This window comes from Stegostoma tigrinum, chromosome 37, assembly GCF_030684315.1.
Source record: "Stegostoma tigrinum isolate sSteTig4 chromosome 37, sSteTig4.hap1, whole genome shotgun sequence".
NCBI lineage: Eukaryota > Metazoa > Chordata > Chondrichthyes > Orectolobiformes > Stegostomatidae > Stegostoma > Stegostoma tigrinum.
In genome coordinates this window covers 7,277,323-7,292,675 of record NC_081390.1, presented here as the reverse complement: position 1 = coordinate 7,292,675, position 15,353 = coordinate 7,277,323, and the positions used below count along the sequence as shown (strand labels likewise).

Genomic DNA, 15,353 nt, shown 5'->3' with positions numbered 1-15,353 from the left:
GCTTTTGATGTTATTAGCTGAAATCAAATTCCACTAGCTGCCATGACAGCATTTGCACCTATGGCATTGAAAGTATAACTTGAATCTGTAGATTCACAATCTGGTCACATCGCCACTGTGCCACTAATTCTCTGGGCACCACACCTTCAACAGGATGTTGAAATATTATAGTGGAGGTTTACCTGGAAGATGCCAGGGTTAAAGGGCTTGTGGTTTTGTGGATACTTGAACAAACTGGGATGGTCAGCTTACTGCTGGGAACAATAACAGGAGGCCTAGTTGAGCTATTCCAAACAATGAAGAGACCTGATTGCCTGATATTGACTGTTGATAGACTGCTTACATTGGAAAGTGGGTTGGTCACTGTCGTGCTTCAAATTTTGCTTAACACAAACTTAACAATCTCAAACCAGGACTAGTTAACAAAATGTTGGTTCTGTTTATTGAAGATATATAGCAGAATTGGTCAGCAAGGCAGATTCACGCTAAAGTTTCAGCAACAACAGTTACAAGACAACACAACTGCAACTCTCTCACAAGACATTCTGAGAGCTACACTATGCAACGGCTATTGTTTTACATCCTGGTTACTTGTTTGTTAGTATACACTCTCAAAGTGACTAATAATAATAGTTTTAAAAGAAAAAAATGGGAAATACGAAGAATTTTTACGCTCACAGAGGAAAGATAAGTTCTGAAATACACTACTTGAAAGGGTGGTGAAATTAGGTTCCAAAGCTTTCAAAAGGCAATCGAACATGGACTGGATTAATTTGTGGGCTTATGGGTAAAGAAGTGTGGAAAGAAATTGGTATGGCTTGGATAGAATCAGCAATAGTATGATGTATGCTGTAAGAATCAATAATCCTGCTGCTCAACTGATTACACTTGGCTCAGTATAGAAAGTAGGTTTACAAAGGGATTTTCCTACGATTTGCTTAAACCTGGATGGTCACAGGGGAGAGAAACGCCAATATCCTGAGCTTGGCCTACTGTGTTTACCCAGCTCTACACCGCGTTATCTAATATCCTGAGCTACCTTGTTTACACCACATCATGTGGGACATCCGTTTAACTTCCATTTTCTTCTCACCTGAACAAGATAGTGTTCCGGCAAGTTATCTGAAATTTTCCCAATTATATAGTTTGCTTTTAACAAGTCATCATGAATCTGAAACTCTTCTTTACAGTTATACCTGAAAAAGATGAAAAAAAAGGAATTAATTTATGCTGCTAACAGCTGTTCGTTGATGTGGATATAAGAGATTCAACTTAGCATTTCTCTAGTAGTTTATATCCAGACTTATTGCCATTGAATCATTGCTGCATAATCCTTGATTTTAATTGAAGAAGCTACACTACAGTTCTCATGCTTATACCTTGGCTCATTTTCTCCTTTAATCTGCAAGTCCAAGTTTCATCTCACCAGAAATCTATACATTTTACCCTTCATCCTCTTGTTACATCTGTTAGTCATTCTACTGGCTATTAGTGGGATGAGGAATTAAGACAATGTGGAAGCAAGCATTCTATGAGTGGGACAGTTTGGACAGCAGTGTGTGCAATGGAGCAGGATGGTATGAGGTTAAGTTGAGAGGAACAGGATGGAGGGGACTGAAAAGGGGTTTGGAAAGGAATGTGGAACCATCGTCAAAATACAAGTGGGTATGGATTAAACTCATCCCCGAAAATCCCACAAATTGCAAGAAAATTCAATCACGGGAGCAATCACTCAGAGAAGTCATTCCCCCTCTCCGGCCTTAGATGGGAGGGACAGAATCCATGACAAACCCGCCCTCCAGTCAGAAATTCTGTCTCTTCCCTGCAGACTGCTCTTCCAGTCACATGTTCAGACTCTCCCACTCTTGCTGCACCTAATCTATGATTAGAGTAACAGCCAAGGTAGGATGGAGAAAAGCAGTTATTCATTGAGCTAGAGGAGTTAGTATGGTTGTTTCAGGGGCCCCTTTACAGGGGAGTTTTACAATAATAAACCAGTTGCTATTGAACCAGGTGAGTATCCATTGGATCCGTGACTCATTGTGAGCTTGGCAGTCAGATGAGCAAGTGACAGATAGCTAGGCCTGAGTGTTGGGTTCTTCCATTCATCATTGGAAAGTTAAGTAGCATGGCCTGTACACATCCTGTGACTTCTCCATCAGTAACCACGTTTTTTTAAATTTATAACTGCTAATGCAAAGGCGAAAAGGAGAGCTTTCTAACCCTAACCCTATTACAGGAGAAGCCATCAGGCTATATCAGTGACTCAGCCACTCCATGTTCCCTCCCGAGTTTGGAATCGTGCTGGTGGAAGAGTGGAAAGAGATTCAATGGTTTGATTTGTGGAGATGAATAGCTTCCTCTCGGAGTTTTCTTTTCATGATTGAGAGAACATGTTGGAGAGCTGACATACATTCCACTTGCCAGGTGTCCGGATTGCAAGAAGTCTGGGCAAAGAATTTGAAGAGACCGGCTCTGCTTTACCATGTCCTAGATCAATACTTACTCCTCACTCAATACCAACCCAACCATGGTGAGGGTGAAGGCTCCATGCATCACCACAAACTAATGTGCCACAATGACAAATTGACAAATAAAACAAAATAAAAATGAGATTACACTGAGTACTACTGAAGGCACAAGGGACAATTCAGCTATGATCATTGCTCTTCATTGGCTTCTGTTGGGAAGTGCAAATACAGAATTGTTATAGCACAGAAGGAGGCCAATCAGCCTATCATGCCCACACTGGCTCATTAAATGAGCACCATTATCAAGTGCCATTTCCCTGCCTTTCCCTATATCCTTGCACACTATTTTTATCCAAGTAATCATTCAATGTCCTCTCGAATGCCTTAAATTAATGGGGATGCAGCCACTGCAGCCAAGCTTTCAAGATTGTCCTGGAGAATTCAGGAATTTAAGATTAACCTCATACAACCACCCTAGCAGAAAGAAAGTAAACAAAAAATAGAGCTTTTTTGGTTAATTTTTGTAACATTTCTATTTGTCAGTTTTAAATGTCTTGATAATGGGGACACAATGGTTATTTCAGCAGATATAACACAGTGGGGAGCTGGAGAAACACAGCAGGCCAGGCTGTATGGGACAAGCAGGGAAGTTGACATTTCAGGTCAGGACCCTTCTTCAGAAATAGGGAGGGGGAAGGGAGCTCAGGAACAGAGAGTGGAGGGGTGGGGCTGGGGAAGGTTGACTGGATGGTGATAGATGAATGCAGGTAGTGGGGTAGTGGGTTTCGGTCAGTGAAGTGGGAGAAGCGGACAGGTGGGACAGAAAAATGGACAGGTTGTGTCAGTTCAAAGAGGCGAGAATGATAGAGAAAGTTGGACATGTGATGACGCGGGGGGGGGGGGGTGGGATTTTAAAACTGGTGAGATCCTTGTGTAGCCATTGGGCTGAATGTTCTCGAGATGGAATATGAGGTGTTGGTCCTCCAGTTTGTGGGTGGCATCACTGTGACACTGGAAGAGGGCCACGATGGACATGTCACAAAGGAATAGGAGGGAGAGTTAAAATGGTTCATGACCGGAAGGTGTTGTCATCGGTTGAGGAATTGAGTTTAGGAGCAAAGAGGTCCTTCTGCAGCTGTACAGGGCTCTGGTGAGACCGCACCTGCAGAATGGTGTGCAGTTTTGGTCTCCAAATTTGAGGAAGGACATTCTTGTAATTGAGGGAGTGCAGGGTAGGTTCACGAGATCAATTCCTGGAATGGCAGGACTACTATATGTTGAAAGTTTGGAGCGACTGGGCTTGTATATACGAGTTTAGAAGGGTGAGAGGGGATCTGATTGAGACATAGAAGATTATTAAGGGATTGGACACTCTAGAGGCAGGAAGCATGTTTCCACTGATGGGTGAGCCCAGAACCAGAGGACACAGTTTCAAAATAAGGGGTAGGCCATTTAGAACAGAGTTTGAGGAAAACTTTCTTCACCCAGAGAGTGGTGGGTAAATGGAATGCTCTGCCCCAGAAGGCAGTGGAGGCCAACTCTCTGGACACTTTCAAGAAAGAGATGGATAGAGCTCTTTAAGATAGTGGAATCAAGGGTTATAGGGATAAGGCAGGAACAGGATACTGATTGTGGATGATCAGCCATGATCATAACGAATGGTGGTGCTGGCTCGAAGGGCCGAATGGCCTACTCCAGCACCTATTGTCTATTGTCTATTGTGTAGAGCGCAGATGCTCTACAAAACACAGTCTCCAAATCTCTGCTTGGTATCAGCGATGCAGAGGAAGCTAAACCCGGGAGCAGCGGATGAAGTAGACCAAGTTGACGGATGTGCAGGTGAATCCCTATCTAATCTGGAAGGTTTGTTTTGTGCCTTGAATGGAGGTGAGTGGGGAGGTGTAGGGGCAGGTGTAGCACTTCCTGCAGTTGCAGGAAAACATGCTGGGGATGGTGGGGTTAGTTGGGAGTGTGGAGTGGACAAGGGAGTCACAGGGTCAGCAGTCCCTACGAAAGGCAGATAGGGTTGGGGAGGGAAATATCTCTTTGGTTGTGGGGTCAGATTGTAGGTGGCAGAAGTGGCGGAGAATGAACTGGATTTCAGCAGATCCATTGTTAGCACTATGTCAGGTGATCAAATCTCCAGGAATTCATCCGTCCAGAATTGGCAATGCCAGATAGAGCAGTTGAAAATGAGGCCTAGCTGCAATGTTCTCTACAAATAACCTGCTGCCTTTCAGAGTATGGACCTGTGCAATACAGTACAAAAGGTGGTTGGCGTTCCTTGAGCTAACTCTCACCATGAAGGTTGGCAATTCAGGTTGGACATAGAATCATAGAATGGGCATTTGTGAACAATATGAGGTTAACCTTTGATGAGACTGGATTCCAATTCCAGACCTCTTTTTAAGGACATTGATGAACCCAGTCAATTATAATTTCATAGCCACTATGATTGACAGTAGATTTCAACTCTAGATTTAGTGACTAAAGTTAAATTCCAACAGATGCCATGGTGAGATTTGAATCCGTGTTCTCAGTGAATTAGCCCAGAATACTCAACCAATGACGTTACCATCACATCACCATCTGCTTCAGCATAACCTGAATGGCAAAGAACTACCTGCATGGTCCAACTCACGTGATCAACACGGGTGCCACCTTGTTGGTGATGATGGATTTGGCCTTGTTGTGAATGCTGAGTGTCTGGAAGGAGTTGACACTAATTGATCGCCTGCTGTCTGTCGTCTCATTGCTCTGGCCATTGTCGCTGGGTTGTCCTATGGATACTGTTTGTTGAGCGGCACTGGCAGTTGTACCCATAATCCACAAATGGCTTGAAACAAAAGAGAAAAAACCCATTAAGTAGCTGTTTAGCCATGATGGCATGATGACCAGGGGAGGATTTTCATCCCAATACCTCAGCTATTTCACAGCAAGTGATAGCAGGGCAGATTCACTACAGCTGGTCAGCCTGAGCTCTGAAGAAAGGCCTGTGACCTGACATGTTCACTTCATTTCTCTGTCCTCAACTGCTGCCAGAATATCTAAGGATTTGCAGCATTTTCTACTCTTATTTCTTATTTCCAGCATCTGGGGTTCTTTTGCTTTTTGGTAAACTGAGGGCCATCTACTCCATGAGGTAGATGTAAAAGATCCCATCGCACAATTTCAATAAAAGCAAGGGAGTTGTCCCTAGACCCCTGGTCAATATTTAGCCCAAAACCAACACCATGCAGTCACGATCTGCTTGTGATCACAATTCTGTTTGTGGGAGTTTACCATGCGCAAACTAGTTGCATCCTTCCTGCATTGCAGCAGTGACTACACTTCAAAAGTGCTTCCTTGTCGGTAAAGCACTCTGGGCTGTCCGAGGGTCAGGAAAGACGCTATAAAATGCAAGTTTGATTTTCTTTTACTTCATAAGCATAAGACCATCAAGTGTTTGAATGTCATTTCTTTCCTCCACAGTCAAACAACCAGCTGGCACTTGTTGTCTGAATTACCGCATGAAGAATGTCTATTTGGCTCACACTGAAAAATGTTCCACAGCATTTTGACCACAGGACAGAAAAAGGCTGTGCGCTACTTTTAAAAAATTGTTTTACAGCAGTAGCTCTTTTCTTACTGTTTATCTACAGAAGCTTAACTGGAAATGCATTGAAAACAGATTTCATTACTTTTTCTTTTTAACACAACCCAGTCTTCCTATAAAATCCCACATACATTTCTTACAGCTAACATACAGCTACATTACTTCAAAACGGCTGTTGCGATCCTCAATAATGCTGATCTCAGTGAAAGACTGATGAACACCAGTTCTTTGTTAATTCCAAGCCTGGAGTCTTAAAGAAGGGTTTACAATGATTTTCTATGCAAAGCACGCAAGTGAAACTTCAACGTTCAGTTGACATAATGAATGGAGAATAAAGCACTAATTAAAATAACTTCTATTGGGCACAAATGAGACACTCTAATGTTATTTTCTCATCCCTACTCTTCACATTTTCTCTCAACTTGCTCCAGAAACACCACATTGCTCCCCTCAACACCTCACCCATGAATTGGCCCCCTTCTACCTCTTGAGCTTGAACACTGGGCCAAACTGAGCCCAATCTGACTTTTGCCTGATATTTGACTCCACATATTTTCAACAAAGGGGGTGTGGGGCAATTGTAAGTCAAAAATCTGAAGCTAGCTGAATCTCCCCCCAAAAGCTGGTTCAGCTGACTCAACTGTGGACAGGATGCAGCTCATAACCAGAACCTCCTATTCAATAGAGATTAGGAGTCTCCGGGAATTAAACACTGGTCTTCTGGCTATCGCTACAAGCAGCCTCAAAGTGTTCCTGGAGAAAAAAAATGCCTAAAGCAAAAATGTACTTTTGTTTTCATTGATCACTTTATTCATTTGGAAAATACTGGAGATAGGAAGAAAGGTTAGTTGACCAAATAGAGTGATTGGAACATCATGTAATGAGAACTCCAGAAATAGAGTCATAGAGTCATACAGCATGGAAACAGATCCTTTCGTCCAACCAGTCCAAGCCAACCATGTTCCCAAACTAAACTAATCCCACTTGTCTGCATTTGACCGATATCCCTCCAAAACTTTTCTATTGATGAATTTAACCAGATGTATTTTACATGTTGTAACTGCATCTACCACTTTATCTGGCAGTTCATTCCACATGCGAGCCACTGTGTAAAATAAAAGCTGTCCCTCATGTCCTTCATCAATCTTTTTCTTCTAATATGCCCCCTAGTTTTGAGCTCCCCCGCTTAGGGAAAAGACGCTTGTCATTCATCTTATCTATGTATATCTCAGGATTTTACAAAGCTCAATAAGGTCACCCCTCAATCTCCTACGATCCAGTGAAAAAGTCCCAGCCTTTCCAGCCTATTTTTATATCTCAAACCCTCCATTCCCAGCTACATCCTCATAAATCTTTTTTGAACCCTCTCCAGCTTAGTAATATCCTTCCTACTACAGATCAACCAGAACTGCACACAGTATTCCTGAAAAGACCTCACCAACGTCCTGTACAACTCAACATGATGTCCCAAATCAAGGGTCTCAGCAATGACAGCAAGTGTGCTAACTGCCTTCTGAACCACCCCATCTACCTGTGATGCAAATTTCAAAGAATTATGTACCTGAACCCCTAGGTCTCTCTATTCTACAACACAACCCAACACCCTACCAATAATTGTATAAGCTCTGTCTTTGTTTGTGTTACCAAAATGGAATACTTCACATTTATCCAAATCAAACTCCATCTGCCACTCCTCAGCCCTTTGACCCAACATATCAAGATATCTGTGTAATCTTAAATAACCGTCTTTGCTGTCCACTATACCACCAATGTTGGTGTCATCTACAAACTTACTGACATGCCTCCTCTATTCTCATCTAAATCATCATTATAAATGACAAACAAAAGTGTATCCAGTACAATGCCATTCTAACATCCCTGGTCACTGGCCTCCAGTTTGAGAAACAACCTTCCACCACCACCCTCTGTCTCCTACTGTCAAGCTAACTTGGCATCCAATTAGCAAACTCACCCTGCATCCCATGTGCTCTAAATTTACTAATTAGGCTACCATGCAGAACTTTGCCAAAGCAGCTTAATACCCGCGTTTCGTCGTACATCAGAAACATGGACCATCTATAACAAACACCTCACATCCCTGGAGAGTTACAACCAGCAATGACTTCACGAAATCCAGCAAATACCAGCAGAATAGTATACCAACACTAGCATCTACTCCCAGGTCAGTATCCCCACAGAGGCACAGATCACTCACGACCAGCTACGATGGGTGGGCCACATGCCCATGCAAGCCTGACTCAAGACTCCTTAAGCAAGTGCTCTATTCTGACTTCCACAATGGCAAGTGATCACTAGGAGGGCAGAAGAAATACTTCAAGGACACCGTGAAAGTATCTCTGAGTAAATGCAAAATCCACTTCAAGTGTCACCAAGTATTTCATGTGGAGGCCAGGAACAAGCAGTGGGAAAGAGTGCACTAAATCCAGAGTGTTCTAACCACCTGTCTCATCAAACACAAACAGCCCCACCTGCGGCAGAGTCTGCGGCTCCAGGAGCAGAGTCAACTGCGCAGCTCAGCAATTGACTGTTAACCTTGAGGAATTCAAAATATTCACCATTGCCCATTTTCCACTGAAGTCAAAGGTCAGTTCATTGCCAGTGAAGGAAAGAACTATCATTTATACAGCAATGTTTAATGACCTTAGACCATCCAAAGCTTCACAGATATTAAAGCACTTTTGAACATTAAATTTGTTGAATAGGCGATAAATGCAGACAGAATAATACTGTAGCAAACTCTCTCACACACAGCAATAGGATAATGAACAGATTGTTTACTTTAAAATGAGGCAAGACAAATATTAACCCAGATATTGGGAAAACTCCCCTTTCCAAGATACACCATAGACAGAAGAGGGGGGTCTCTACTTATGTTATCTGTATAGCATCTCTTCAGTGGAGGCCTGGACTACATACTACAGTTGGGACATGAACCCACAACCTTCTGATACTGAACAAAGTGTGTTACCAACTAAGCCTGGTGAAGTTTAACACTCTCCTTAATTCAAATGCCATCTGATTACACCAGTCTGAAATACAATTGATGGTAATAAATGGGGCATTCTTAGAATTATGCAGCTGTCCATTATTGGCTTCTATTTGTACAGAATAATCTACGCAAGAGAAGTATATGTGGCAAGGCACAATGAGGCTGATCAGCAGACAGGTCAACTGATCTCAACATTTCTGGATACAATTTCTGGATCATATGTTTTTGTGTGTGTTAGTGTTCTCTGATTGAGAAGTGTGTGTAAATAAAGATCATGTGTGAAACAAAAGTGGCTTCCAGAATTAGGAGTTTGTTAGCTCCCTGCTACTTGCTTGTTGAAACTCATTGGAGAAGCACGGACATGGGACAAAAGGTAGCAGCAGGGCAGATAGATCATGGCCAGACTGCAACTCCACGTTGACTATTTCCAATTTAACTGCACTCTGCCATCAAACCAGTCAATCCATGGGCATCAAACCATTCAAACCCAGACTCATCAGCATAGAAAGCAGGCAAAATTGTTTTAAATCAAATTTATTTGCTGGATATAATGAAATGGATAAGGAAATACTGCATCTCAAGAGTTAAAATGTATTACTTTGATCAGAACTGTCTAGTGACAGTGGGGCGTGTTCCCCAACTCTAAGAATCAACATACAACTGTCTGGTTGGTGTGGTATAATGAAAGTGATGATGTCCCTACCTCTGAGTCAGGAGACCTAGATTCAAGTCCCTCATGCTCCAGAGGTGTGTCATTACATGTGTAAACAGATTGATTAGGAAACCGTCTACAACAGTCGACAGCGCGTCCAGTTACCCTCCGCTTCTCTCTGGTGTGCTCCTCTTCAGCCATATCCTCTTTGTCTAAAAGGGGTGGTTTCGCTTCACATCCTGCAAACTCTCGGGGGAAGAAAATAATAAATAAGTCGCCCTGCCGCGCCTCCTTCTCAGCCAAACTCTTTTGTGAGGGCTCATTCGGCGATTCCCGTCCAAGCAAACCAGGGCCCTGCTCCGTTTTGTCAGCTAAGCTGACAGGAGGGCCTTGTTTAATTATTTTTTGGAGAGAGAGCAGGGTAGGGAAGGGGTGGATGGATATGCAAGGCCCTGACAACGGCTCCAGGCCAGTCCCACCGCCCGTTGACATGGACAACCGCAGCACATCTGGCCGCCAGATGGCCGCGCGCGTTGCTGCTGCTGCTTCAAACGGCCACACATTCCAAATAGCAACGGTTAGGCACCGTGAGTCTTTCCCGTCGGCCGCAGCTCTCCCTCATCTGCCGCTTTAACTCTCCACAAAGACGGACTTCTAAAAGGCCGGAGCCCACTTTGTTGCATCCAGTCATTCATAACGCTCCGACTTTTCTTTTTGCTCCCGAAATCAAGAGCGAGCGTCAGGTTCAGTTCTTGTTTTTTGACTACTGTTCGTTCGTAGGATCCGACTGTCTCTTTATTGTCCACTGCAAATTGATCTGGAGGAGATGATGGTGCACAAAAACAGAATTTGCCGGAAAAGCTCAGCAGGACTGGGAGCATCTGTGGTCAGCATTTAGGGTTACCGTTTCAGAAGCGGTCTGACGAAGGATCACTGAACCGGAAAGGTTAACACCGATTTCTCTCCACAGATGCTGTCAGGCCTGCTGAGCTTTTTCCAGCAATTTAGATTTTTATTTCTGATTACCAGCATCCGCAGTCCTTTCGGTTTTTACTAAGGCGATGATGGCGATGAGCTTCTTGAACCGCTGTAGGGACATCCACCGAATTAGTTAGAAGGAAAATTCTAGTTCAATGGTAGAATTTTATGCTTCCAAGTAAGGGGTTTGAATCTAATTCCAGACAGACTTGATAAATAGAGATCACAGGAGTCTAAATTCTGGTGTCTTGTGAATATAATCACTCACCCCACTCAATCATATGGATTCTTGTTTGGGATCTGACTGCCGTATCATGCCTCCACCCATTTCATAACTCGACCAACCCCATCTTTGTTTGATAACCTTTAACACTCGCTTACTAGAAGTCAACAAAATACAGTTTAGTTTCAGTTTATCCCCAGGCCTCAATAGCTTTTCTGGGGAGAGAATTTCAAACTTCCAATACCCTTAATGTGAAGCAGTGCTTCCTAACCTCTTCTCCAGAATGAATTCAGCTCTGATGTTAAGGTTCTGTTTCCTTCTTCCGAGTTACCCCAACTGAGGGATCAATTCGCCTCTATCATCAATATCAATTACATTACATTAATCGCAGTATCTATTGGAGAGACGTTAGCCTAGTGGTATTAATCTAGCAACTCAAAGAATCTGGGTTAGAATCCTGCCTTGGCAGTTTGTGGAATTTGGGTTCAATTTTTTTTAAAATTGCATTTAAAATCTAATGATGTCTGTGAAACTGGTGCCAACTGTCAGGAAAAACTCATCTGGTTTGCTAATGTCCATCATGGAATGAGACAGTCATCTTTGGCCTACATGTAGTTGACTCTAAGGGATGAGCAATAACTGCCATGAAAGAATTTAAAAAAAACAGCAGCTGATGCAATTTCAATTCAATTAATAAGCCTGGAATTGTATAGATAACCTCAGTAAAGGTGAACACAGCAACTATCCTTGATAGTTGTAAAAACCTATCTGGTTTGCTAATGTCCTTCAGGGAAGGAAACCTGACATCTTTACCTGGTGACATCTGATTCCAGACTCAGGCAATAAAGTTCACTGCCCTTTGAAATGGCCTAATAAACCACTGGGTTCATGGCAATCAGGAAAGGGCACAAATGGCAGCCTTGCCAGCTATGACCACATTCCATGGAAGAATAACTAAAATACTTCTATTAGATCAACCGTCCATCTGCTATATATAAGGCAATACCAGTACAAGTTCAGCTCTACTCACTGCTCCCTAGCCTGCCCATGCATTGTAGTTCAGTGGGCTATGATTTTCAATGCTGCTGTAATTAGTTTAACAATACTGAGTAGTCCATTTAGGACTGAGATGAGGACAAATTTCTTCAAGTGATGAGCCTGTAGATCCTCTGTTAAGATGCAGTTGAAGCCAACTCTAAATGTTTTCAAGAATGAGTTAAGATAGAATTCTTAGGACTGAAAAGATCAAAGGGTATAGGGAGAAAGCAGGAAATCAGTCATGATCATATTGAATGCTGTGGCAGATTTAAAGGGCTAAATAGCCTACTTCTGCTCCAATTTGCTATGTTTGAGTTAGTCACCAAGGGTTAATCAGTGCCCATGATACCAACCACAACCAGGAATCAGCCTTTGGGTAAAGGGGTGGGTGGCTAGTTCTGAGTAGGTATATTCCTTGCAACCTCATGTGATCTTCCACTCTAATCACCCCATTTCAGCCAAACGGTTCTTTGTTTTATTTATACACAATAACTGAAAGCAGTCGTACGAAGTGAATAAACAATGTATTGATGTTTCTCCTGAGGAGCCATTTGCAGGGTTCTGGAGGTGAATCTTTTATTCCTGGGGATGTCAGGCTAATTCTGCAGAAGGGAATGGGCAAAGGAAAAGGTCTCCAATTTCCTCCGACATTTAATTGGACCTTTGATCCAAGATGTATCCTTTGACACCTTTATCCAGAACATCACGAGGATCCATTTTGGAATTTAGTCAAAAAGGTGTTGTCTTAAGAGGCACAGTGCCTTTTAATTTTTAATTTTGAAAGGAACTTTTTTTTAGTAATGAAATTGTTCATTGAAACCTTTCCTACCAATACAGTTAATAATTCTTTTATTGCTAATATAGTTTTGAAAGAATGAATAAAGCCTTTAGAATGCCATCAAGGTGGGTTTGATCAATCAATGGTCAGGAACAAAGAAGGCTTTAATAAGCTGTATACTCCCGGGCCTTAGTGAACAAAAATTGAAGTAATTTCAATTACTCCATCCAGGATTCACAGCTTTTTAAGGAAGAGAATATTTGACTCTGATTTTCCCATTCTTTTCCTAAGTGCGGGGCTGAAAGTGTCAGATGAGTACAAACACATTACCTCCATTACCAAGATGAATCACCAGACCATCCATCTAGACAGCTCATATGTGAGTTTCTTGCCCTATCAGGTGCCTAGAACCTGGTATGTGGGGTCGCCAAAAGCAACCAAAGGTCCATAGGCTTCTCAATGCAAAATGATGTCGAGGCCTACTTCAGAAGGGTCCAATGATGAAAAGGTTGCAGGGATACTGAGGTCAGAGGCAAAGTGTAACATTCACAGGCCACCCGTTTGCCTACCATCTGCCATAGATAGCATCCTATTCAGCTAGCAGAAGCCACGGTTTCCCAGTCAGAAAACTAACTACCTTCTTGCCAGCCAGCAAGGCATGCAATCAGGCGGGTAGCAATTTAATACCCTTGAGTGACCACTCAAGTTCCTTATATCCTATCACATCTGGAAAGACACACATAGGCGTTCATGTCCAGAAATGTAATTACTGAAGTGGTGAGAAAGGGTGAGTTGCCCTCCAGGCCAAACACACTTAGTTATTTACCCCTCATGCCTCCTTTCACACCATCTGCAGGGAGCAGCAAATTGTATCTATGGTTAATCTTTAGAATTCACCAGCTGAGAAAGCAATGAAGGCTGTGTCACTGAATATATTCAAGGTTAAGTTGGATTTTTGGGACTCAAAGTGTATGGGGCAACAAATGGGAAAGTGGAGTTCTGATGATAATCAGATCAACCACAATCTTACTGAATGGTAGGTCAGGCTTGGGGGTCCTGAGCAGTCTGTTAATGTCTCTTGTATTTTTACTTATAATCCCAAAAAAAATCATAGTGAAGGATTAAACGTGCCTATACATCAACTAATGTTTCTTCTGTAGTGGGCACAGATATTACACCCTGGTAGTAAGCATTCATGAATATGTTTTTTCAAAACCGAGGGAATGAGGCCTTGTAAGGAGATGTTCACTGACTGTAGGATTGCTAATCCTCTTTGCTTTTCCTGGAGTCTTAAAATTAACGATTAATCTTTAATGAATTTTTCATCTTCGCTGCTATCAGTAATTGAGCAGAGTGGACATGAGGTGGGGTGGAGCGCTCATTGTTTTTATTTGAGTATTTGTTTAATATAGATATATATATTCAGGATGAAAGCCAGTTGAGCAGTGAAAAATCTACTCACTTTCGCATGCACTGTGGGGAGGGGTGGGGTCATAATGATGATGCATTGGCTGATAAATGGTGGGAGGTGTGGTGATTGAAGACAGGAGGTCATGTGATGTAAACACTTGGACAAGATCCATCCCCAGTTGGCCCTCAGCACCCAACTGTGTGTCTGTTCTGAGCCTGTACCGAATCTGTTGCCACTTGGCTTTTGTGTGACACCCCCATTCGTGAATGAGGCCCTCTGAAAACTCTTTCAGTTCTTCAATATAATGGATTGAATTTGCCTTTGAAATGAAATTGCCTCCACCCCCCACCACCACTTGCACAGAACCCTTTGCCTTATTGCAAGGCAAACAAAAGGAGAGCATTTTAATTCCAATCTGGTTCTTCTAACACATATTAATGACACATCAATGCACAAATACTATAAAGACTCTAAAGCAGAAATAGACCTATGAGGTAAAGGTCATCGCCATGGTCACCTAAAACATTATATTTTTTAAAATGCATTTCAATATTCCTAAACTAACACAGAGAACCATAATCTGAATCCAATTAAAAATCAATGACTCTCAGCACTGACAAAGTCAAAACCTGTAATCAAGCACAGGAAGCCATGGTGAAAAGATTATCATAACTGTGTCAGTCAGGTGGAGTTCTGCATTGTGGCATCTGCTTCAAACAAGGAGTAGAAGCAGTGCAAATCTGTTTATCTAAACCACAACCTGATTCATATTTCAATACAGGATGCTTTCTGTAAATATTTAGGCTGCCACATGATGCTTCCTTTGTTGGACCTGCTATTACAAAATTAATGGCTGGAAAAATTTAAACACCCTTTAAATTTTTTTTTATAATTTTAATTATTCAAGAGATGGCTAGGCCATCACTTATAGCCTATCCTTAAATTCCCCTCAGAAGGTAAAGATAAGCCACCTTCTGGAACTGTAGCAGCTTATTTGGAGCATTTCCAATGCTCTTAGAAAGGGAATTTCAGAATTTTGACTAAACAATATCAAAGGAACAGCAATATACTTCCAAGTCAGAATGTTGTGCCCTTGGAAGGAGATTTGCAGGTGGTGGTGTTCCCAAGTATGTGCTGCCCTTGTCCTTCTAAATTGTACAGATTGTGAGCTTGGATGTGCTGTTGAAGGAGACTTCA

The 15,353-nt window shown here is 42.3% G+C and overlaps 1 protein-coding gene across 8 annotated transcripts in view; it reads right to left on the bottom strand.

The window, feature by feature from the left end:
* LOC125467593 (paladin) overlaps positions 1-15,353 on the bottom strand; it is a 283,522-nt gene that overhangs the window by 169,198 nt on the left and 98,971 nt on the right. For 5 of the 8 annotated variants that reach the window (XM_059640277.1, XM_048563669.2, XM_048563667.2 and 2 more), the window contains 2 exons: positions 5,113-5,307; positions 1,094-1,196 (listed from right to left, as the gene is read on the bottom strand). In XM_059640277.1, coding sequence (XP_059496260.1) covers positions 1,094-1,196; positions 5,113-5,307 — 298 coding nt within the window. Of the gene's footprint in view, positions 1-1,093; positions 1,197-5,112; positions 5,308-6,197; positions 6,290-9,779; positions 9,888-15,353 lie in introns of those variants that run through there. The other 3 variants (XM_048563665.2, XM_048563670.2, XM_048563668.2) reach the window with 3 other exon arrangements.